At 38.2% G+C, this 25337-nt stretch overlaps 1 protein-coding gene across 19 annotated transcripts in view; it reads right to left on the bottom strand.

Moving 5' to 3' along the window:
- Positions 1-1372: 1372 nt before the first annotated feature.
- PHKB (phosphorylase kinase regulatory subunit beta) overlaps positions 1373-25337 on the bottom strand; it is a 247382-nt gene continuing 223417 nt past the window's right edge. For all 19 annotated transcript variants that reach the window (XM_035282686.3, XM_035282687.3, XM_078358167.1 and 16 more), the window contains 5 exons: positions 12775-12909; positions 8451-8580; positions 5471-5578; positions 3405-3545; positions 1373-2772 (listed from right to left, as the gene is read on the bottom strand). In XM_035282686.3, the coding sequence (XP_035138577.2) occupies positions 2635-2772; positions 3405-3545; positions 5471-5578; positions 8451-8580; positions 12775-12909 (652 nt within the window). In that variant the 3' untranslated portion in view covers positions 1373-2634. The remainder of the gene's footprint in view (positions 2773-3404; positions 3546-5470; positions 5579-8450; positions 8581-12774; positions 12910-25337) is intronic.

The following is a 25337-nucleotide window of genomic DNA, read 5'->3' as shown; positions in this document are numbered from 1 at the left end:
AGACCTTTTCTGTGTCTATTGAGATAATCAAGTGGTTTTTGTCATTGGTTCTTTTTCTCCATTTTGATTTTTAAAATTTGAAATGTGATGTTTTCAGGCTTAAATAAAATGGCAGAAAATCTGGAAAACACCCTGATTCTTAAAATGATGCTCGGAAATGTAGCTGAATTTGATATTCAGTCAGGGGTTTCCAATAGATGATGCTTGTACAATAAACTTACACAGTGAATCTGCCATTGTGATAGAGGAGGCTTTAAGTCAGATTTAAATCTTGTCATGCCTAAATAAATGTGCTAATATTTTCTGTCAGTCTCCAGTGCAGCTGTTAAAACATTAGGGCTCTGTAGACCAAATGAGACTTCTACATTTCATATGAGTTAGTTCTGTGTTCTAATTCTTATTATTTTTTGCTTTTCTAATTAGAAAACAGGCATTGGCTTTTGTAAAGGTGAACATCAAGATTTACTTATTCTAAATATTACTTTCAGAACAATAAATTTTGAATCTCAAAGCACAAAGTCAATTCATGTCACAGATTCTGAATGCTTTCCGTCGCACAGAAAAACATCAGAATTTTGCATAAGCAACATTTAAGCTGGAAGCTATCACTCACTCAGGAAACAGCAAATAATGTTTAATTTCAACTAGGATAGCAGTTTTCTGGTAACTTTGCTCAGCTAATCATATTTTTTAAACAAATTCTTAAAAATATAACACCGTTTACTTTCCTACAAATTTCAGCAAACAAAAATTTTAAGTTTTTTTTTCTTTCTTTAATTTCCAGTTTCCCCAGTTATGAAGTGTCAGTTCTCAATTCCCTCTCCATGGGTTTATGCTTAAGTTTCATGCATAAGTTTTACAAATTAGCTTCACCCTTCACAACTATCTTTTCATAAACTCGCTTAACACATTGAGTCAAGCAGTTTAATTACCCTGTGTCGTATCCTCCCAACTATGTCTCATTCACCTCAATTTTGCCAACTCATATCCATACAATTTCTTATGAATTTTGCCAACTAATATCCATACAATTTCTTATGAATTTTGCCAACGAATATCCATGCAATTTCTTATGAATTTTGCCAACTCACATCCATACAATTTCTTAGATTCAAGATCTAGGCACTGTACCTCAAAGTTATGAGAAATGTGACTGACAGCAGATTCTTCCATGTGCTCACACATCCATTCATTTGATATCAATTGACTCGATAATGAAAATTCTATAAATTAACTGCATTTTTTTATGTGAAAAATCTATCTTCTCAGGTGAAACTCCAGGAAGATTATCAGAAAAACAACTCTCTTTGGGGCAAGGGCTCAAACTCATGGGTCTTTTTTTTTTCTATTTAGGAAAGAAACAAATAAAATGTAAATGTTTACTTTATATTTTATTAAAGTTTAAGTAAATTGGGAAACTAAATGTGTATAATGGTAGGTAGGTACCATAGATCGTCTTCCATTCCACCTCCAAATCAATTAAATGAAAACACTCAGGAGTTTTAAGCTCAATCTTGTGAACCTAGGAAAAAAGAATGTGTCCAGATATATTCATTAATTCAGAAATAAAATTTAATGACTCTTCATTTTGTTATTACTAGTACAAATGAGGTTAACAGTCCTTAAATTTCACATCTTTCTTTTTTTGTTTGTTTTCGAAATGTAGTCTCTCGCTACCACCCAGGCTGAGTGCAGTGGCACAATTTCAGCTCACTGCAACCTCCATCTCCTGGTTCAAGTGATTCTCGTACTTCAGCCTCCTCAGTAGCTGGGATTAAAGGCATGCACCACCTGGCTAATTTTTGTATTTTTAATAGAGACAGGATTATCACCATTTTGGCCAGGCTGGTCTGGAACTGCTGACCTCATATGATCCACCTGCCTCAACCCCCCACCCAAAGTGCTGGGATTTCAGGTGTGAACCAATGTACCGAGCCTAAATTTAACATATTTCTGAAGAATCATACACATGTCTTGTTTTTAGCAGGAGCTCAAAGAAAATGTTTGATAAGGTACAGATTTATTTTATTTTAGTCCAATCCCTATATTTAGCAAATACAAAACCACAGTCATGTTTAAAATGTAAAAATCGTAGAATAGCTCTGTATACTAAAATATTATTAATAATGCAGTTTCTGAGAACCAAAATATCAGCTGGCTAACTTTGCTTTTGTGATATATATTAACACCTTTTAGCATGACAATAAGATGAAGTAAAGTGTACCATTCTTTCAATATCTTTTGATGTTCAGTATGCATTACTAGTTGGCAAATTCATTTTAGTGGCACTATGGTAAGAATTCAGTCCAAAGAGCAAAGATTCATTTTGGTGAACTATTTGATCATAAAACATGCAGTGGCAAATTTTCAATTCATAAACTATTTTTATCATTCAGTGAAGATTACTATTGTAGTTAGCATGATCATGAGAACTTTTTCCTGCTTGATTAAAAACATTTACCATTACCGTAAGATTGGCTATGTCATGCAAAAGGTCCAATAACCCTGCCAAGGGTGTGGCAATCACCTTCCCAGCATGCTCAGTTTGTACATTAATGGCTGCCTTAAGCTTGAACACAAAACATAACACAGTTCAGAACATGTGTCTCAATAGAGCCTCCTACACCTTCCCCACTAGCTAATCAGACACGGATCATCATTGTTTGACTTGACTTCTCCTTCCAGCAGCAGATTCATCACCGCCTTTGTCAAATAGCTGCATGTTCCTTTTTTTCCCAGGGGGGGAGTGTTGTAAAAGGAAGTCATGTCATCCTACAAAGAAAAACAGTAAGCAAGGCATTTGATCTTCTGTTTGTAAAGAGTTGACAGGTAAAATCAGCGTCAGCCTAGGGGGAAAAATAAATTCACATAAAGATTTCCTCATGGAAAATATGATTCCTGAGCTTTTTGTTCATTTTCCTGAGGTGCATATGAAACAAAGACAGACAGTTTAGTATTCTCCTCTTTGTTGATAATTTTTATTTACTGAGAGAACCTCTTTACAGATGAACTTAAAATATCAAACAGAGAACTTGCAAGGGCCTATCTTAGGCAGTACACAGCACCAATGTAGCCTGTCACTGCATTCTCACTCTCCCCAGAATTTAATTTTATAGCCTTCTGTAGTCTATGCCTCCTCCCTGATAAAACACTTTCACTGCTAACCATATAAAGGAAATTTATGTCTATCTAGATTTCTTTTTTGTTAGAACTTCACATCTGAATTGACTAGTAATTAACTAAAAAGTAACATTAATTCCTCAAATACAGCAGACTGTCCCTCATCAAGTATTCTATTTTGCACTCTGTGAATCTGTTTTATAGAATAAATGAAAAGCAATTAGGGATATTTTAAAGAATTGAGACAATGAAAAAAATTCTACAAAAAAAAGTTGTTTACTTACTTGTTTTTCAATTTCCTTTAGCCAACTCTGATCTTTTTGAAATTCATTAAATGCTTCTTTGACCAGTCTGTCTAGATCTACTTTGTCTTGAAATTCTAGCTCAGGGTTTCTTTCCAGTACAATGGATACAACCATGAGTAACTAGGAGAGGCAAACATTGAAAGACAATTATATGAACCATAATAGTGACATGTTTTCACTCTTTCATCAGATAGATGGGTGATCCACAAGAAGTTCCGTATGATGAGAGACTTAAGGATCACCTATGGAAGGAATCTTTCTAATTTTGCCAAGTTATCTCCATAAGCACTGTTCAGAAAGTACATATATTTTTTCATTGTGTGTATCCCTAGAAATGTTTTTTGGTCAGTTAAATAAAACCGTCAGAAAAATGACTTTCCTAACCCATCGTGTACATCATACATGATCCTCTATTCACCCAAAGTGTCGGAACACTTTCTGGGCCTTTGGGCATCAATCCTTGTTGGCAAGAAACCAAAACACTGTCTGTGGAGAGATGGGTCAGGCACCAAAGCCAGAGAAGCCACATGGGTTCAATGGAGACTCTGGACCTAGGTTCAGGATCAAATGACCTGGAGCCCAGAACTCAAATAAGCATAAGTCTGTGATGCTGCAGTAGTTTCTCAAGGGATGGCCATGTTTTAAAAAAATACATTTAACTCTGACTTCTGTGACAAGAGTCCTATTTGGTCTGTATAAATTATCTTAGTTTAATGCATCAACCTATTGCTTGGCCATCACATACACCTATCCTAAGTGGTAATGTTCATTTTAGATGCCAAATTCCTATAAACAAAAATAGTGTCTGTCTATGCAATAACTGGTAAAGGCTCTCTGATGATGTTTATGGCTCCTAATTTGTACACTGAACAGGAAACATGCCTCATAATCCTCAATTTTGGATTCTTACTGACTGTACTTTATCTAGATGCTTCCAAAACAGAACTTGAAAGAACCAAAGGAAACATTTAGAGTAAAATTCAGGGGTCACAATGTGGGAAACCTTGGGGCAGGCCTTTAGCCATGAGAATAGGAAGTTTTGCTGTGGCTCTAAAGGAAAATGTCTTCTGCAAAGGGAATGACCTCACTGTGGTCAACAAGAAGGACCTTTATGTCCAGTGTATGTCCCAGATGCTGTGTACTAGACATGGAAGACATTCACCCATCTAGTAACTCCGTCTTTTCCCTACCCAGTCTGCCTCATGCTATGAAAATGGTTGGCTGATACTGTTCCGCATCCTGGGACATTACAGATGAGGCTGAATCTACTCAGCTCTGACTGCAGCTACAGACATGCTAGATTTTAGGAGGTGCCATGTCCAGGCTAGCAGTCACATGGAGCTTCTGTAGCAATAAGACATATTATCTACCCTCGAGAAACACCGAAGTCCGATGAATATACTCCCAGAGAAAGAGACAAAGTGAGGATGAGCTAAATATTAAATCCATCAATTGGTGGTTTCTCTATGTATTTGGGGTAATGTTTAACGTGACAAAAGGGCATGTGTGTTCTGTTAATGTTACATTTAATTTTATACAAAGCAGTGATACAGCATACAATGACATGTCTTCTTTTCACATAGAGATGTCTGGAAAGATGTCCCTCAAAATAGTAACAGCAAGGATCTCTGGCTAGTGAGGGTGGGGGAAACTTTTATGTTCTTTTCTGTACTTTTCTAAACTGCTGAAATTTTCTACAATAGTTGTGCATTATTTCTGTAAATAGAAAAAAAAATGAAAACAAAGTAAATAGAAAAGGTCACTTCCTCTACTTTTATGATGTTGCTGATGCTCCTGATGCTGAGGGGTGAGGGTGTGGCTGAAAAGCAGGGGTCGGTTCTCCCTCCCTGGAGAAGTCTGAGGTCTGAATTGCTCATGTGTCTTGCCTTGGGTCAGGGTGGCCATCTTCTTGAGGACTCAGCTAGGAGAGATCAGGGTTCCAGAAAGAATAGCATTCTGGGTCTCCTAGATGGTTTCCCTTACTCTAGTTTTCAGGGAACAGAGAGAAGGCACTTTGTCAGCAATCTTCATTTCTTACTACCCACCTCCACAACAATCTGTCTGTACTGTGGCTGGTCAATATTTCCCAACGTGTCTTCAACAAGGAGAGAGAAATTCATCTCATACATGGTCATATCCGACAGAGTTGGTTGCTAAAAAAAATAACTCCACATTAACATGCTGAACTGTTATGCTCTGGTTCTCATTTAGTAGAAGAATTTCATTTTCTAATGGTTAATAGTTTTCAGTTTTTATAAAACCTTGGAGAGCATTTTCAGCTACACAACTAAATTTTATATAGTTCAACTATTAAAGCCAACCAGCAGACCATTGTGATGAATTAAACCTCCCATTTTTAGTAGTTATCTTCACTATATTAACATTTCTGAGGAAAAGGACTATATTAGAAGGCCACTTCAATACACAAAAGGAATAGCCAAACACTGAGACAACAAATAGACTACATATTGCCTTCAGAATTGACATGGAAAGTTATGCTTGCTGTCAGGCTCCCGCACGGAAGTCACCTGCTATTGAATTTACATCATTTTTGTGGCAGGTCCTTTCTGAGCTGGCAACATAAAAATGCACACAGACAAGCAAAACCAATATTATGTGCAGAGCTGGGAAGAAAACAGGAAAGAAGCGAAGCTGAAAGAATTTCCTCTACTCTGCCCTTTATCTTTCATTTAAAGCAAGAATATCAAATAGTTTTCCATTCACTTTTCACAAACCAAAATGAAAGCAGAAAATAAACTCAAATTCAAATACAAATCTGGGCATGGGGATATCCCTCAGAGGAGGGAAGGCAAGGCTCTCGACATTAGGCTTGTATGGTAGAAAGCACATGGGGTCACTAGATCATTACCAGAGAGGCAGAGATGATGACAGATACTTGTTTTCACCACAGTGATAATTTACAGTGAACTCAATCAGGTTCAGAACCATGTTATCTACTTACCACTCAAAATGGTACCCAAAGTCCTCTTTCAGTCAAGTGACAGCAAAGTTGCTCAGCCTGGTATAATAATGCCTTAGTCCTATATTCAATAGATATTCAATACAACTAACTATTGTATTTCATAGTCAATATAATCCAACATATTATTAATGTTTACAGGTAGTACCTAATTTGGGGAAAACAAAGCCCACTGCTAAACACAGTTATAATTGGCTAGATCTCTAGCAATGGGCTTAATGGGGTTACAGAAGGAAAGGAAGACCCTTTCATAGTTTCACATTAATTTCTTCTTAATATATCTCAACCTAGCTACTGTGCAACTAGAGAAGAGATACCCAGCTTGCCTTATTTCCTACTCTTCTGAAAGGACTTAGGGTAAGTAGTATAGCACAGAAGGTAAGAGACAAGGCTCAGCAGCTACACTGCCAGGGGTCACACCTTGCAGCAGCTACTTACTAGATGTGTGCTTGAGGAAATCATCTAGCTGTGTTTCAGTGTTCTCTTGTGCCAAACAGGAATGCTAATAACTAAGCATCTTCCTCACAAGATTGTCTTATGGATTAAATGAGCACTTAGAAAAGTGCTTGATACAGAAAAATACTTAACATGTATTTATTGTCATCATCGTTATTTTTAGCAAAGAGAGGATATTAGCATAGCAAGGATACTACATGTTAAGTGGCCCAGGCTGTCAGACAATTAAATGAAAATCTGGTAAGTATTAGTGGGGGCTGAGAAAGAAGCTAACAAGTAGTTGCCAGCATGCATTGCCCAGGTGGGCAGAGAGGAGGCCTCGCTGGATGGTTCAAACTACAGCAATGAGAGGCTGCTCTCTGCTCTCAATAAATGGTGCTGTCCCTGAGCAGTAATCACAGGGCACCCAGGAGAGGGCCAGGCCCTGCAATGACAGTCATATAAAACTACCTGCAGTCTGTGAACAGTACAAAGAATACTTTTTAAAAGTTTTCATGTATTTTTTGAATAAGTAATATACTCACAGCATTCAAACTTTGACAGGTATGAGTGAGTTCCAGGGAAGGGCCCACACTGTCCTCCCAGTCATACAGTTCTTTTTACCAAAGGCTGAGAAAAGAATACTATCAATTTCCTATAGGTCCTTCCAGAGACACTCTTAGGTAGATAGAAGCAAAATGAGTGTGGGTCTGTGCCTTTGAGAATACTTTATTTGTATAAAGAGCTACATTAAAATTTATTTCATTGAGATTTCAACACTAAAAACAATTATAGTACTCTATTTCCAGAAGGCTAATCCTTCACTTTTGTATATAAGTAGAATGATTGAGATGCCAGGATTAAATAAATAATCACATCAAAGAAGGCCAGTGTATATCACGTGGGAAACCATCCAAAGGATGGCTTACTCACTTGGACCACAGGTAAGGTACACCTCGAGTAAGATAAGTGATTATCTGTCCAATGACCTAAAAAGTGACTGCATTTTTCAATTTCAACACAATTGCTAAGTGGTGATTTCCTCATCCACAGCATGACTAGGCCCCCTTGCTTCTTAGGTCTGCTCTGGTTCTATCTTTTCAATGCATGCTTTACTGTTTGTGAGGTCCCCAGCACCGACGCATCACCAATTGGGGTAGTGAAAGGGTACTCCCACTTAAAGAAAGCCAATATAGGAAACTTTAAACTGGTAAGTAAACAAAGGAAAGACAGCTGGTTCAACCAGAGGTTTGGCCATGTGGTTTTTTTAAAAAGGGAATATCCTCAAAACATCTAAAATATAACAATATGAACAATTTTTTATTAAATATAATTTTCAGCAATATATCCATTTGGTAAAGTGAGTCTTTTCTGCCTAGAGGGATACTAAATTTGAAAAATAAAAGTAGCTCATATTGGGGAAAAATATTTTCAATCCAATTGATTAGATTTCTTATTTTCTAATATTTCATTCCTTGAGGTAATACCCCTTCTTTGAGAATATTCTTAAATGCTGAAAAGGAGAAAAGTTATTTGTAATACAGAGGAGGAAAGGATTCACTACCCTTTGTGAAGTCCCCTTTCTTTATATGAACATGGTGGGGCTTTACCTGAGGCAAATGCTTCCCAGCGACAATGATGCCATTGGGCGTGCGCTCCAGGATCTGCCACACTCGGTCATAGAACCCGGTGGGAGTTCTATTCAAAGACCCATCGATCTGACGCCTGTTCAGCCAACATCTGTAGACAAAAGGCAATGTCTTAGAGTTGAAGAACAAGCTTGTTCTGGTAGAAAGCAGAGCTTTCAATACTAACTAATTGTTCCGATAGGGTAAGCAATAAAAGCCAAAGCCCATCAATGATGCAGATCTCCATGTGTTACAGAGGCTGGTAAATATTTCATAATGAAAACAGGGCTTGCAGGACAGGAGGAAGTCTCCAAGAGTCTAAAAAATTCAACAGACAAAATGTTATTCTCTAAGTAAGTTATGGATGGCTCACTACATACTCAAATGATTTTCTAATATACAAAGCAGCTCCATTTAAAAATGCAGCAGCTGTGAATTTCATATTAACTTCATTGTTTTTACATATAATAAAATGTATGGAAATCATATAGTTTGATCACTCCTATATACCTCTCCCAGAAAGGTGCTTGGTAAACACTTAAAAAGTGAATGAATAAGTGATGTTCAAAAAAGCATTTTATATAGAATAAAATTATCTTATTGTAAACCTTATAAAAGTTTGCTATTTAAACATAAAGTTCTAGTGCTGAAAAAAGATATGAAATCTTACATTGCAATAAAACACAGTGATACACCAAAATTTTAGATCTTTTATTTTCATGGATTATATATTTAAGTATTAAATCTTAAAGAGAGAATACATAATTCACAAATTGCTAAAAATGTACAATTTGCATAACTTAAAAAGAACACACAGTGACAAAGTAACATTTTTGCAAAAGCTGAAGAAAAGAACAGATCTATTTATTTATTTATTTATTTTTGAGACAGGGTCTTGCTGTGTCACTCAGGCTGGAGTGCGATGGCTCAGTCATAGCTCACTGTAATCTCTAACTCCTGGGCTCAAGCAATCCTCCCACCTCAGCTTTTCCAGTGGCTAATATTACAGGCATGCCCCACCATGTCTAGTTAATTTTTAATTTTTTGTAGAGATGGGGTCTGGCTATGTTGTCCAGGCTGGTCTTGAGCTCCTGGCCTCAAGTAATCTTCCTGCCTTGACCTCCCAAAGTTCTGGGATTACAGGTGTGAACCATGGCACACAGCCAGATACATATTTTTTGTTCTTAGTATTATTTTAAAAGACAGCAGAGTGACATGTATACTCAGTCACAAGGGAGGCATGTCATGACCAACGCTATTTCTAGGTGTGACAATAGCTATGCAGGATATAGTAAACAGAAAAAGATATTTTTGCTTTGGAGAAAGAAGAGCAATGAAGATTTATCACTCATTGGTAATAGTGGCATCTATTTTTGGATATATAAAATTTCTTTTAATAGGTGCAGCCTTGCATTGCTGGGTTTAGTGTTTCACCAAAGTGAAGAAGCTCAGAGGTCTAAGGGTTCCTTGGTGATGTTTTATTTTCAATAACTACCTGTATATTGATTTTTCTCCCACTTTCTTTGTTTGGCAATTAAAGAAATATGTTTTTGGAGTTACATGAAGTTATGATTAATACTTTAAAAACAAGATACTTGGTAGAACAATAGAAAAAGTAGAAATGTGAGAATACTTGCAATGGAGGTAGAAAATTATTTTGAAATGTCTTTATTTTTATATTTTGTCTTTTCATTTTGAAAATTTCAGACTTACAGAAAAGTCATGGATATAAGCCATAAAGTTCTTGTATACTCTTAACTTTCCTTTTTTCTTGTTGCTGTTTTTTTGCTTATTTTTGAGACAGGGTCTCACTCTATCACCAAGGCTGGAGTACAGTGGTACGATCTTGACTCTCTGCAGCCTCAACTTACTGAGTTCAGGTGATCCTCCCATGTCAGCCTCCTGAGTAGCTGGAAACAGGTGTGTGCTACCACATCCAGCTAATTTTTGTGTTTTTTGTAGAGATGAGGTTATGCCATGTTGCTGGTCTCAAACTCCTGGGCTCAAGCAATCTGCCTGCCTGTCTACCAAATTGTTGGGATCACAGGGTGAGCCATCATGCCTGGCCTTCCCCTACTCTTGTTATCTTACATAATCATAGTGTAATTATCAAAACCAGGAAGTAAACAATGCTACTAAAATTAATTAATTAATTAATTAATCTATGGTTCTAATTCAAATTTTGTCAATTTTACCATTAATATTCTTGTTTTGGTCCAAAGTCCAATCCAGGATTGGCATTTCGTTTCCACATCTCCTGAGGCTCCTCTAGCAGCTTCTTGGTTGTCCTTTATCTTTCATAAGGTTAACACTTTAGAAATGTCAGTTATTTTGTAGGATGTACCTCAATTTGGGTTGGTCTGGTATTTCCTGATGAATAGGCTGAGACTATGCATTTTTTTTGCAAGAGTATCTAGAAGTGATGCTGTGCTCTTTTCTTATTGACTTATTTTTATAGAGATGGAGTTTTGCAATGTTGCCTAGACTAGTCTCAAACTCCCGGGCTCAAAGGACCCTCCTGACCCAGCCTCCCAAAGTGCTAGGATCACAAGCTTGAGTCACCATGCCCAGCCCATCATGTCCTTTTCAATGCATCAGGGGCTATATAATGTTGATGTGTCTTATTACTGGTGAGGTTCACCTTAATCTTTTGGTTAAGGTAGAGTCAGCTGGGTTTTGCCACTATAAAGTCACTATTTTCTCCTTTACAATTAGTAAGTGTCTTGAGTGGAAACATATTGGAATGATGCAACTTTCCATTTTTCATCATACTTCCATGCAATGATGGTTTTTGCCGGCAACAATAACTGTTGTATTTGTCTATTTCTGTCATCCCATCTACACTTAGAATTAGAATTCTATTATAAGAGTCTCTCTGCTTCCGTTTGTCTATTTATGTCAGCACGAACTCATGGGTATGTAGGAATGTGTCTTCCCATTTTTCTTTACGGTTTTGGTTGTCTGTACCTCAATTTTTAAGAATTCTTGGTTATTAGCTCTTTGTGGCATGTTTTGTTCTAGTTTCTCAGTTGTCTTTTGACATTGGTTATCTACTTTTTGCCATATGAAGTATTGTTTTTAATTTTCATATAGTCTTATTAACTTTTGTTGTCCTTGGGTTGAGCCATTATTAGAAGGTCTTTCCTATACTAAGGGTAATAAACAATTTAATCATGTCTTCTTGTTTTGTATTATTTCAATTTTTACATTTAGATCTCTAATATATTTGGAGTGTATTCTTGTGTGTGGTATAAACTACAGATGTGATTTTATCTTTTGCAAATGGCTATCCCGGTTGTCTCATCACTATTTATTTGAAAAGTCCATCCTTGGCCTTTGTCACACATTAAATTTCTGTATATACTTGGGGGTCTATATCTGGACTTTCTATTCTGTTCAACTCTTCATTTGTCGGTTGTGCACCAGTGTCACACTCTTTTAATTACAGAGGCTTTATAGTATGTTTTAATGTCTAACAGGGCAAGTCCTCTTTCTATGTTTTTCTGATTATTCTTATATGTTTGTTTTCCATATAAAGTTTCTTATTAACTTGTCTTAATCTTATAAAAACAGCTTGCTGAAATGTTACTAGAATTGCATTATATTTACAACTGACATCTTTATAACACGTATGTTCCTATTTAAGGATGCCTTTCCATTTATTCAAATCTACTTTTGTAGAAGACAGCTCTTGTAAAAGGCCTAGGCAGATTTTTCTAGGCATATAATTATAGAACTTTGGTAAATCCCAGGCACAAATGTTCTCAATAAATACTTTCCTAAATACTTACATTAAAGCTATTTCTGTAATAAAAAAGTTCTTCAAGTTAACACAACCCACAAGTATCTGTTTTGTTCTTAGTGTAAGGTTAGCACAAGTATGGGAAAGTGTTTAGCACTGAAGTCTATTTAGGGAGACAAAGTTACAGGCAACATATTTAAATAATGTTACCAAACCCAATCCTATCTGCCAAAATGCTGGGAGGAGATGGTGAATGCCACAAAGGTTCAGAAAGGAAACTGCCTTCAGAAAGTGGTATGAGGTGTTACATTTTACACAGAATAATAAAAATGAAGAAATGCTTATGAACTGCACTGAAAAAAAGTACAAAATTCAAATCAATGCAAAATAATAATTGAATTTGATTGATCTTTCTGTTTATACTTTCCATCTAGTGGGGTGGCCTCTGATACTCTATTTTATTTCTTACTAATATCGTATCAAGTTCATAGATATATCAAGCTAAAAATTATGAAGTTATTGCAAATCCAGAATATCATGTAGATAATAAGAGGTCCCCATTACCTTCCATTCTGTTGAGGCTGGAGAATATCCAGCAGAAGCTGTTTAACTTCACTAGGCGATAGCTGATACAAGTCCAAGGCTGGCTTGTCTCCACCACGGATCTGAAGTTCATACTCCATGGCATGGATGATCCACCTGAAACAAAATAGGGAAAGCATGAATCAATAACACTTAAAATAAGTTCACCTTCTGCTTCTCTCAGTAATGCCCTTAACAGTACTGACACATCCAAAAATGAATGAAGAAAAGGCCATTTGAATTTCCTGAACTGTTGATACAATTACTTCCATCAAGATTATGTGACATGATCAGACTCTTAAAAATGAGACCTGCTCTTGCACAGGTGGTGAGGTTGTACAACATTAAAATAGGTGAGCACTTAGTTTCTTACCAAGTGAGATTCTACCCATTCGTTGTGGTATTATTCTGTACACAAACAGCTGTAGAAGTATTTTCTTAACAACAGATAAATGCCAAAGAAAAAGAAAGAGAAACAATGCATTTCAATAAATGGACTGAGATATGCTATTATATAAATGTTCCTTTCTCTGAAATCTCAAGCTTTTTTTTTTTTTTTTTTAACCAATTTCCTTTACTTTGTAGTCATTCCTTCAGGGCGAGAGGAGACAGACAAGTACCTGTCTTTGAAATATAAGGACAGAATTAGTTATTTATAATTCTGTTATAAATAATTAATTATAGTTATTATAGTTATTATAAAGTACATTAAAGATGTACTTTAACCAATAGGTTGCACAAGAGCCAAAATATTTATTTTATGTGTAAATACATTTTTGAGAAGCTTTTAAAAAGCACTTCTGTAGATTCATCTCATTTCTTTCATTTACTGTATTCTGAGGACAGAACTCAGATAAACTAGTTATGAAAACTAAAGAAAATTCTGGAAATAATGCTGTGCTTTAGGGAATGAGAAATTTACACACCATTAGGAAAAGTCAGGGAATTAGTTTTACACAGCAGATTCCTATGCTTCATCCTTAAATCTTTCAGTGAATGCTGCATAACAGAGGCAGTACAACTGAGCATCTGGAAAGAATGCATCTTTAGTCACCCATGCTGCCTTTCTCCCCCATGCCTTCTCTTTCTCTTGATACTCTTCCTTGAAAGGCAACCCACAAAGCTATTGCAAGTACAGAGATGAAAATGTTAGGTAGATGTATTGAAAAGATTAAAGTCCTTTCTGCCAGTGCTGGTTTGCAAAACAACAGTGATGCATCCTCATGGGATGACTAACATCTCTCAATGTAGAGGGCAGTAAGAAAAAATGCTAAGCCTTCACGGTTGAGACAGAGAGGGTACCAACCAGGCCTGCTGGACCAGGCCATAAGCCACAGGGTAACATGTATCAAGTTCTGTGACAATTCTAACCTCCACTGCCCTGAGCTAAGACAACTCTCAGCGCTTCCTGCCTTCTCCCCTACTGTCTGTTGTTGCCAGTTCTGGAAGATGGGAGTTTAGTCTAGGGTAATACTGAGATGGATTATAAAGGCATGAGAGATACGCAAGGATGACACATACTAATATTTTAGAACTATTATGTAATGAATATTGAATAGCTTTTCATTGGTAAGAGCAATAAAGATGAAGGATCTACAAACAACAAATACCTGAAAGCTTCCTGTTATATACAACAACAGAACACGTAACAATTAACATTTATCATTTCTGTTTCTCTGGTAAGTCGAAAAGAAAAACTGCACTACATATGTTACTGGCAAAGACTAGGCTCTCTTAACTTGATCAGCCTCATTATTATTGACTGTATTTAGCCAAAATGTTACACAAGCATAAAAGTAACAAGAACATAGTTCTTTTAGATGCTTTGATGCTAAAGTTGCTTATGAAATTAGCTGTTACGGCAACATTTTAGTTACAATAAACTACCCAGTGGGCCTCTTCTTTAAAAAGTTATATTGTTATTTTATAGACTAGGCATAGAATTATCTTCTATTTATTTTATTTATGTATTTTATTCATTTCTTTACTTAGATTTAAAACTTATATTTGAGGCAGCTTAGAATAACAGAAGGAATACTGAATTAAAAATCTAAAGACCTACCTGTTGGTCTCCTCAATAAGACAATGGAACGAAAAGGAAAGTGGGAGTCATTGTTGTAGATGAAGTGATTTAAGAGACTTAACCACTAATACCATGAACCTTGTTTAATATCATGATTCAAAAACAGACCAACTGCAAAAAGTCATTTCGGGGATAACCCAGAGAAATTTCAGTAAGAATTAAGTATCTAGTTATATTTAAGAATTACTGCTAATTTTGGTGGAGATAATAATGGTTTTGGGATTATTAAGAAAATAACCTTTTTTAGAGACATGTACTCTCTAAAATATTCACGGGTAATGTTAAATGTCTGGGATTTGCTTTATTATATACCATAGTAAAATAAAAGATAAAGCAAATACAGCAAATAAAAATAGCTAAGCATTGCTTATACCCACTAAGTAATGGGTATATGCAAATTTACTAAATAATTCCATTATTATACACTTAAAATTCTTAATAACGAAAGACAGACTTAAATACTAATTCTGTCACTTACCAACTGTGCCCCACTGGCAAGTTATTTTTCAAATGGGGACACTATTACTCATTGAATTTACTTTATGAAATTATTTTGAGGAACAAAAAATGTCTATAAAAAGGCTCTGAAATGTTAAAGAGTCATAAAATGTTAGTAAACTCTTGTTATATGACATTTTAAACTCAGTTTAGAGGAAGGTAACATAAATTTTTAATTCAAGTCTTGGAGTTACTTAAGCAAGTGCCACAGTCAATTAGATTCAGGTGGTATCTTCTAAAATAAATAGCATTTTTATTTTTAAAAGGCTTACTTTTTAAAGTCTGCCACTAACTTGAGTTATTACAATTAGACATCATTTATCACATTTATCTTTTAAAATCCTTAGTACCACACACAAAGATAGCTGGAGACCTTAATGTTTTCCCTTAGACTTCCTTCTATTTACAAAATCTCAGCAGTTCTGTGGGCAAATTATTGAAAACATTGTTCTCAAAAATCATCAAAGAAAGAAGGTTTTTTTACTTGTTCAAGCGCAAATGAATATAATCTGTCATTATTAAAATACATTTATTCATTAAAAATGTTGGTCAAACTAATCTTTTTATACCTTGGAATTCTTCAAATAAAAACAGCAAGACAGCCTTAGACATAAACTACAAAACTATTAATAGCTGTCAGAAATCTACAGAGAGTAAATTACCAAGGAGCAACAGAGTTAAGAATATCAGACATTTTATCCATTTATAGAACTACTAGTAAAGGAGCACACTTCCCAATGACAAGGCCATAAAATCTGATTTGATCATTTTAGTACAAAAGCATTTTTTTTTTGAGATGGAGCCTCACTCTGTCACCCAGGTTGGAGGGCAAGGGCAGGATCTCGGCTCACGGCAACCTCTACCTCTCAGTTTAAAGCAATTCTCTTGCCTCGGTCTCCTGAGTAGCTGGGATTACAGGTGCATGCCACCACCCCTGGCTGATTTTTGTGTTTTTAGTAGAGACAGGGTTTCGCCATATTGGCCAGGCTAGTCTTGAACTTCTGACCTCGTGATCCACCCATCTCGGCCTCCCAAAGTGATGGGATTACAGGCGTGAGCCACTGTGCTGGGCCAGTACAAAAAGCATTTAAATGCAAAATGGGGAAAGAAAGAGATGGAAGGAAGGTGGGGGAGGGAAAAAAAGAAAGGAAATGTGAAGGTCAAAATAATGAAGGTTATGGATGGGCCAGAGCCTATACACTCAGTACGTCTAAAGATCCAGAGATGCTCTACTTGCCAACAAGCAAGTGAGAAAGTGGCAGATACACACAACTGACCAGAGCAACCTTCATATGCATCCAGGTTTGACTTGAGGACAATGAGTGCTAAGTTTGCTGTTAAATTTCTTTGTGACTACTGGAAAAGTGCAAAAAGGGATATTGATATTCCTCAGACAGTTCTGGAAATAAGCTTATCCTTTTAAGAACACTCTTGTTTGGAGGTTCGTAAGGATGCAGTGTGTTTACTGGCATGTTCCTTTCTGATATGCCCCAGTGAAGGAGTACAATATGAAATAAAGTACATGGAAATCTGATACCAGCGGTAAATCAGAACACCTGAAATTTTCTTTCTTTTTCTTTTTTGAGACATGGTCTTATTTGTCACCTATGGTGGAGTGCAGTGGTGTGATCTTGGCTCACTGTAATGTCTGCCTCCTGGGCTCAAGTGATCCTCCCACCTCAGCCTCCCAAGTAGCTGGGACTACAGGCATGCACCACCACATCTAGCTAAATTTTAATTTTTTGTAGAGAAGGGGTTTTGCCATGTTGCTCAGGCTAGTCTCAAATTCCTGGGATCAAGTGATTCACCTGCCCTGGTCCCCCAAAGTGCTGGGATTACAGGTATGAGCCACTGCATCCAACCAGCTGACATTTTCTGGGGGAAAAAAAAAAAAGTCATACAAAATGCAACTGATCCTTGGCAAAAAATAATGTTTTTAAATAATCATTTTAAGATTATTTCAAGATAACAGAAGGATGTGCTAAGTTTGCTGTTAAATGATTAAATTATTTTGTACAAACATTTAACTAAGCCATGTGTTATGGACTGATTTCTTTCTCCCCCACCAAATTCATATGTTGAAGCCCTAATGCCACTGTCATGGCATCTGGAAATGGGGCCTCTGGGAGGTAATTAGGTTTAGATGAGGTCATGGGGCTCTTATGCTGGGATTAGTACTCTTATGAGAAGATAGACCAGAGAGCTCTCTCTGTCTGCATCAGAGGACACAGAAGGCAGCCATCTGCAAGCCAGGAGGAGAGCCCTCACCAGAAACCAAATCAGCAGGCACCCAGATCTTGGCCTTTCCAGCCTGCTAACTGTGAGAAATTTCTGTGTTTAAGCCATCCCATCTATGGCATTTTGTTAAGGAAGCCAGAGCTGACACACCAAATGACAGAAGACGGGAACAGTACAAGAAGGGACCTTTTCGCTTGATTCATATTAATATATGGAGAGGGTTACAGTTTGATGAGGCAAACTGAGCTTTCTGTTTGGTGACTGAAGGATGTGGACTCACTCTATCACTGATTCAATCACAATGGAATAGAGGCAGAAGAGCTTCATCATATCACCTCCTTACCTCACATCAAATGCCAAAAAAAAAGACCTCAGAATGAGTATCAGAACCGTGCTAATGAACTTGGTGCTGTAATTATTTTCTCTTTCCTTTAGTGCATAAGCAATGTTATAGTCTGCTATCTATGACAACAATGGCCCTTCCTAAGCTTCAAATGTGTGATTCACAGACAGTTTCAGGCATTAGAGGACAAGGTATGTCTGCATCATTAATTGCTTACAGAGGATGTCCTGGCAGTATGAAAAGCAGAGATGAAAAAGGCTTGATAACATATATCCTCTGGGTTATCTCTAAGTAAAGCTTGAGTGACAGACCTGCAGCAGAAAGCAGTTGATTGGAGGTCTTTACAGTAATGGGCCTGTCAGGAACTTGATCTATTTCAACAGAAAAGCTGGAGCACAAATCAATAATGAGACAGCAAATCAAATCATTATCAGACCAGAATACCATTCCTGTGAGCAGGTTAATTTTGTTCACCGGAGTGCCTGATAGCAGTAAAGTTGAAGAAATTGCATTGGCAAGATTCACCTTGGAAAAAAGAGAACAGACACATGGTGCTATTGGTTTAAAAGCAATTGAGGTCGTGGGTAATATAAACAAATAAAATGAGGGGATCCAAGATGGCTGAGTAGGAGCAGCTCTGGATTGCAGCTCCCAGTGAGAGCACAGAGGGTGAGTGGTCGCTGCATTTTCAGATGGATTTTTATTGCCCACAGACCAGGAGATTCCTGGGTGGAGGAGTGCCAAGGGTCTCCAGTGTGCTGTTTGGGCCACTGAAGCTGTTTTGGCTGGCGCAGCAGGTCTCCGCACAACTCACACGGGTCCAGGCGCCATTTCAGCTGGTAACTGGAGCACCTGGGAGACAGAGTCACCCATTCAACTGATAAAAAGAGAACTGAAATAGGGAGCCAGGCCAGGAGATTCCCAGGTGAAAAAGCACCATGAGTCTCCAGCGCACAGAGGGTCTCCACACAAAATCTCACACAAATCCAGGCACCTTTTCAACAGGTGACTGGAACGCCTGGGAAACAGAGTTGCCCATTCAACTGATAAAAAGGGGACTGAAACAGGGAGCCAGGCCAGGAGATTCCAGGGCAAAAAAGTTCCATGAGCCCCCAGTGCGGCTGTTTTAGCTGGCGCAGCGGGTCTCCACACAAAATCTCATACAAATCCGGGTGCCTTTTCAACTCGTGACTGGAATGCCTGGGAGACAGAGTCACCTGTTCAACTGAAAAACAGGGGACTGAAACAGGGAGCCAGGCCAGAAGATTCCAGGTGGAAAAGCACCATGAGCTCCCAGCGCAGCTGTTTCAGCCGGCCCAGCGGGTCTCCACACAAAATCTCACACAAATCTGGAGGTCATTTCAACTGGTGACTGGAATGCCTGGGAAACAGAATTGCCCATTCAACTAAAAAAAAAAAGGGGTCTGAGGGAGGGAGCCAGGTGATCAGGCATGGCCAGTCCCACCCCCACAAAGACCAGCAGTCTGAAACGTTCTGGATAGAGAGTTTCACAGCAAGCACAGTCGAAACTGGAATGGTCCAGCTCTGTTGGGAGGGGCATCCGCCATGACAAAGGCAGTCCACCACTACCAAGGTAGTCCACCATTGCTCAGGTAGTCTGCCATTGCTGATGCAGTGTGCCATTACTGAGGCAGTCTGCCATTACTGAGGCAGCCTGCCATTGACAAGGCAGTCCGCCATTATAGAGAGAGTCCACCATTATAGAGGCAGGCTGCCATAGCCAAGGCAGTTCTAACTATACCCCTTTAAACAGGACTGCAGGGAAATTCACATGGTAGCTGGGCAGAGGCCACAGCCGCTCAGCAATGCATCTGCTGGCAGAATGTGACTAGGCTGCCTCCTCGCTGGGCAGCGCATCCCTGAAAAAAGGCAGCAGCATGAAAGAAACTTATAAATAAAACCCTACCTTCCCGGAACACAACAACCAGGGGAAATAAAGGCTCTTTATGAATTCTGCTGCAGCAGACTTAAATGTACTTGCCCAGCAGCTCAGAATGGATCAACGGAGCTCACAGCTCAGCATTTGAGCTTCCATAAAGGACAGACAAAGAGTCACCTCATAAAGGAGAGCTCAGACTGACATCTGCCAGGTCTCCTTCTGGGTTAAAGACAGCAGAAGAAGAAACGGGCAGCAACCCTTACTGTTCTGCAGCTGCTGCAGGTGAGCCCCAGGCAAGCAGGGTCTGGAGTGGAGGCCTGACTATTAGAAGGAAAACTAAGAAACAGAAAGAAATAACTTCATCATCAACAAACAGGACGTCCACTCAGATACCCCATCTGAAAGTCAACAACTACAAAGACCACAAGTAAATAAATCCACAAAGATGGGAAGAAACCAGCACAAAAAGGATGAAAACACCCAAAACCAGAATGCTCCTCCTCCTCCAAGGGATCATAACTCACCAGCAAGGGAACAAGGCTGGATGGAGAAGGAGTCTAATGAATTGACAGAAACAGGCTTCAGAAGGTGAGTAATAAGAAACTTCTCTGAGCTAAAAGAACATGTTCTAACCCAATGCAAAGAAACTAAGAACCTTGAAAAAAGGTTTGATGAAATGCTAATGAGAATACACAGCTTAGAGATGAACATAAATGAATTGATGGAGCTGAAAAACACAACATGAGAACTTCATGAAGCATACAGAAGTTTCAATAGCCAAATTGACCAAGCAGAATAAAGAATATCAGAGGTCGAAGATCAATGCAATGAAATAAAATGAGAAAGCACGATTAGAGAAAAAAGAATGAAAATAAATGAACAAAGCCTCCAAGAAATACGGGATTATGTGAAAAGATGTAATCTACATTTGATAGGTGTACCTGGATGTGACAGAGAGAATGAATCCAAGCTGGAAAACACTTTTCAGGATATTGTCCAGGAAAACTTCCCCAACCTAGCAAGGCAGGCCAACATTCAAGTCCAGGAAATACAGATAATACCACAGAGATATTCCTCAAGAAGAGCAACCCCAAGTCACATAATTGTCAGATTTACCAGGGTTGAAATGAAGGAGAAAATGATAAGGGAAGCCAGAGAGAAAAGTCGGGTCACCACAAATGGAAACCCATCAGACTCACAGCAGATTTCTCAGCAGAAACCCTACAAGCCAGAAGAGAGTGGGGGCCAATATTCAACAACCTTAAGGAAAAGAACTTTCAACCTAGGATTTCATATCCTGCCAAACTAAGTTTCATAAGTGAAGGAAAAATAAAATCCTTTACGAACAAGCAATTACTCAGAGATTTCATCAGCACCAGGCCTGCTTTATAAGAGCTCCTGAAAGAAGTTCTAAACATAGAAAGGAACAACCAGTACCAGCCAGTCCAAAAACGTACCAAATAGTAAAGAGCATCAACACAATGAAGAAACTGCATCAACTAACAGGCAAAACAACCAGCTAGCATCAAAATGGCAGTATCAAACTCACACATAACAATACTAACCCTAAATGTAAATGGGCTAAATGCCCCAATCAAAAGACACAGATTGGCAAATTGGATAAAAAGCCAAAACCCATCAGTGTGCTGTATCCAGGAACCCATCTCACATGCAAAGATACACGTAGGCTCAAAATAAAGGGATGGAGATTTACCAAGCACATGGAGAGCAAAAAAAAAGCAGGAGTTGCAATCCTAGTCTCTGATAAAATAAACTTTAAACCAATGAAGATCAAAAGAGACAAAGAAGGGCATTACATAATGATAAAAGGATCAATGCAACAAGAAGAGCTAATGATCCTAAATATATACACACCCAATACAGGAGCACCCAGATACATAAAGCACATTCTTAATGACCTACAAAGAGACGTAGACTACCACAAAATAATAGTGGGAGACTATTAGACTCCTCTGTCAATATTAGACAGATCAACGAGACAGAAAATTAACAAGGCTATCCAGGACTTGAAGTCAGACCCGGACAAAGCAAACCTAATACACATTTACAGAACTCTGCACCCCAAATCCACAGAATATACATTCTTCTCAGCACCACATCACACCTACTCTAAAACTGACCACATAATTGGAAGTAAATCACTCCTCAGCAAATGCAAATGAATGGAAATCATAACAAACAGTCTCTCAGACCACAGTGCAATCAAGTTAGAACTCAGAATTCAGAAACTAACTCAGAACTGCACAGCTTCATGGAAACTGAACAACTGGCTCTTGAATTTTGACTGGATAAAAAATGAAATAAAGATGTTCTTCAAAACCAACAAGAACAAAGACACAACATACTAGAATCTCTGGGACACACTTAAAGCAGTGTCTAGAGGAAAATATATAGCAATAAATGCCCACATGAGAAACAAGGAGAGATCTAAAATCAACACCCTATCGACAAAATTAAAAGAGCTAAAGGAGCAAGATCAAATAAAACTCAAAACCTAGCAGAAGAAAAGAAATAACTAAGATCAGAGCAGAATTGAAGGAGATAGAAACACAAAAAGCCCTTCAAAAAATCAATAAATCCAGGAGCTGGTTTTTCAAGAAGATCAACAAAATAGACCACTAGTCAGATTAATAAAAAAGAAAAAAAGAAGATTCAAATAGATGCATAAAACTGGCTAGCCATGTGCGGAAAGCAGAAACTGGACCCCTTCCTGACACCTTACAACAAAATTAACTCCAGATGGATTAAAGACTTAAACATAAGACCTCGCACCATAAAAACCCTAGAAGAAAACCTAGGGAAAACCATTCAGGACATAGGCATAGGCAAGGACTTCATGACTAAAACACCAAAAGCATTGGCAACACAAGCCAAAATAGACAAATGGGACCTAATTAAACTCCACAGCTTCTGCACAGCAAAAGAAACAATCATTAGAGTGAATCGGCAACCAACAGAATGGGAAAAAATTTTTGTAGTCTACCCATCTGACAAAGGGCTAATATCCAGAATCTACAAAGAACTAAAACAGATTTACAAGAAGAAAACAAACAAGCCCATTCAAAAGTGAGCGAAGGATATGAACAGACACTTTTCAAAATAAGACATATATGAGGCCAACAAACATATGTAAAATGCTCATCATCACCGGTCATTAGAGAAATGCAAATCAAAACTACATTGAGGTACCATCTCAAGCCAGTTGAATGGTGATCATTAAAAAATCTGGAGACAACAGATGCTGGAGAGGATGTAGAGGAACAGGAACACTTTTATACTGTTGCTGGGAGTGTAAATTAGTTCAACCATTGTGGAAGACAGTGTGGCGATTCCTCAAGGACCTAGAAATAGAAATTCCATTTGACCCAGCAATCCCATTACTGGGTATATATCCAAAGGATTATAAATCGTTCTATTATAAGGACACATGCATACGAATGTTCACTGCAGCACTGGGAAAATGTGGCACATATACACCATGGAATACTATGTAGCCATCAAAAATGAGTTCGTGTCCTTTGTAGGGACATGGATGAACCTGGAAACCATCATTGTCAACAAACTGACATAAGAACAGAAAATCAAACACCGCATATTCTCACTCATAGGCGGGTGTTGAACAATGAGAACACATGGACACAGGGAGGGGAGCATCACACACTGAGGTCTGTGGTGGGAAACTAGGGGAGGTACAGCGTGGGGACGGGAGTTGGGGATGGATAACACTGGGAGAAATGTCAGATATAGGTGATGGGGAGGAAGGCAGCAAACCACATTGCCATGTGTGTACCTATGCAACAATCTTGCATGTTCTTCACATGTACCCCCAAACCTAAAATGCAATAAAATAAATATTTAAAAAATAATAAAATAGGCCCGGCGCGGTGGCTCAAGCCTGTAATCCCAGCACTTTGGGAGGCCGAGGCGGGTGGATCACGAGGTCAGCAGATCGGGACCATCCTGGTCAAGATGGTGAAACCCCGTCTCTACTAAAAATACAAAAAATTAGCTGGGCACGGTGGTGCGTGCCTGTAATCCCAGCTACTCGGGAGGCTGAGGCAGGAGAATTGCCTGAATCCAGGAGGCGGAGGTTGCGGTGAGCCGAGATCGCGCCATTGCACTCCAGCCTGGGTAACAAGAGCGAAACTCCATCTCAAAAAAATAAATAAATAAATAAATAAAAATAATAATAAAATAAAATAAAATAAATAAATAAATAAAATTTAAAAAACACTAAGAAAGAGTAGTTAAGAGATAAAAGCATACACAGTGCAAGGGAATTCTGGGTGAGATATACCATGATTAAGGCAAATGTTCCTATTTCTTATGTCCATTCAGCCTAATGCTGGCATTCCAAGAAGAATACGGCATCAAACTGTGACCAATCAATCCATCTCTTTAATCATAATTAACTTTTAAAAGACAGGAACAACATCCAAAAGCCAAGTAAGAATAAGTCTGATATGCTTATTGTACTATAAGGTAGTAAAAAAAGAACACATTCTATAAATCCCCTTCCTATCTTTCTTTTAAAATTGGGCTACAATACTACAATACACAAAGGACTAACTCAGAAGCAGTTACATGTTCAACAATTTATAGAAAACTTGACATTCAAAGACTCTATAAATGAATTTTTTGTTCACCAATTTTAAGCAAACTGAAAACCTTCCAGGGACTAATTCAAAGTAAAATTTGTAAGGAAACAAACTGAGTATGTATTTGTTGCTGAAAATAAACAAATATGCAAGGGGCCCATTCACTTAAAGGGGTTGAGACCTTGGTATAATTTATTAAGGATGAATTCTAATAAAAACATGCAGAAAGACACAAAAGTATCTTTTTACTCTTCAGAGGGGCACTATCACAAGCCCCACAGACAGGATGACAGTTCTCTGAAGTTGTCTGATATACCTAGAGGAGAAATAGCATTCCCAAACCTTTGTTACTGTGGTGGAAGAGTGCTCTAGGCATAGGTCTAGGGGGTTTGCCATGGGTGTCATGAGTGTCTACCAGGTGATGGAGAGGTGACACCATGTTAGATGGCAAGAGATAATCCCAAAGGGATTCGGAGATGGAGTTTCCATATGAGATGCTTTGGCATCATTCCACTGGGCCTACAGGGGACTCAGCCATGGCTGAAAGGGTCCTCTCCTCCAGGGTGAACTTCTTCTGTGGGAGCACATGGCCTTTGCAAAACTCACTCTTTGCAAGAGTGAGTGAGAGTGTATGTGTGTGTGCACGTGTGTGTGTTGGGAGAGGATGGAGGTTGTGTATGTGTGCATGCACGTGTGTGTGTGTCTGTGTGTGTGTGTGTGTGTGTGTTGGGAGAGGATGCAGTTTCCTCCTATGGAACCTTGAGACTTGTGGAGTGTAAAAACACTCCCTACAGGGAGCTATTCTCCAAATGTTGTAAGAGAGGACCTCAAATTATCAAATGCCACAGTGATAATATTGAAGCT

The sequence above is a fragment of the Callithrix jacchus genome, chromosome 20, assembly GCF_049354715.1.
Source record: "Callithrix jacchus isolate 240 chromosome 20, calJac240_pri, whole genome shotgun sequence".
In the NCBI taxonomy this organism is placed as follows: Eukaryota; Metazoa; Chordata; class Mammalia; order Primates; family Cebidae; genus Callithrix; species Callithrix jacchus.
Note: the sequence above shows the minus strand (reverse complement) of the source record. Positions and strands in the feature narration are given on the sequence as shown.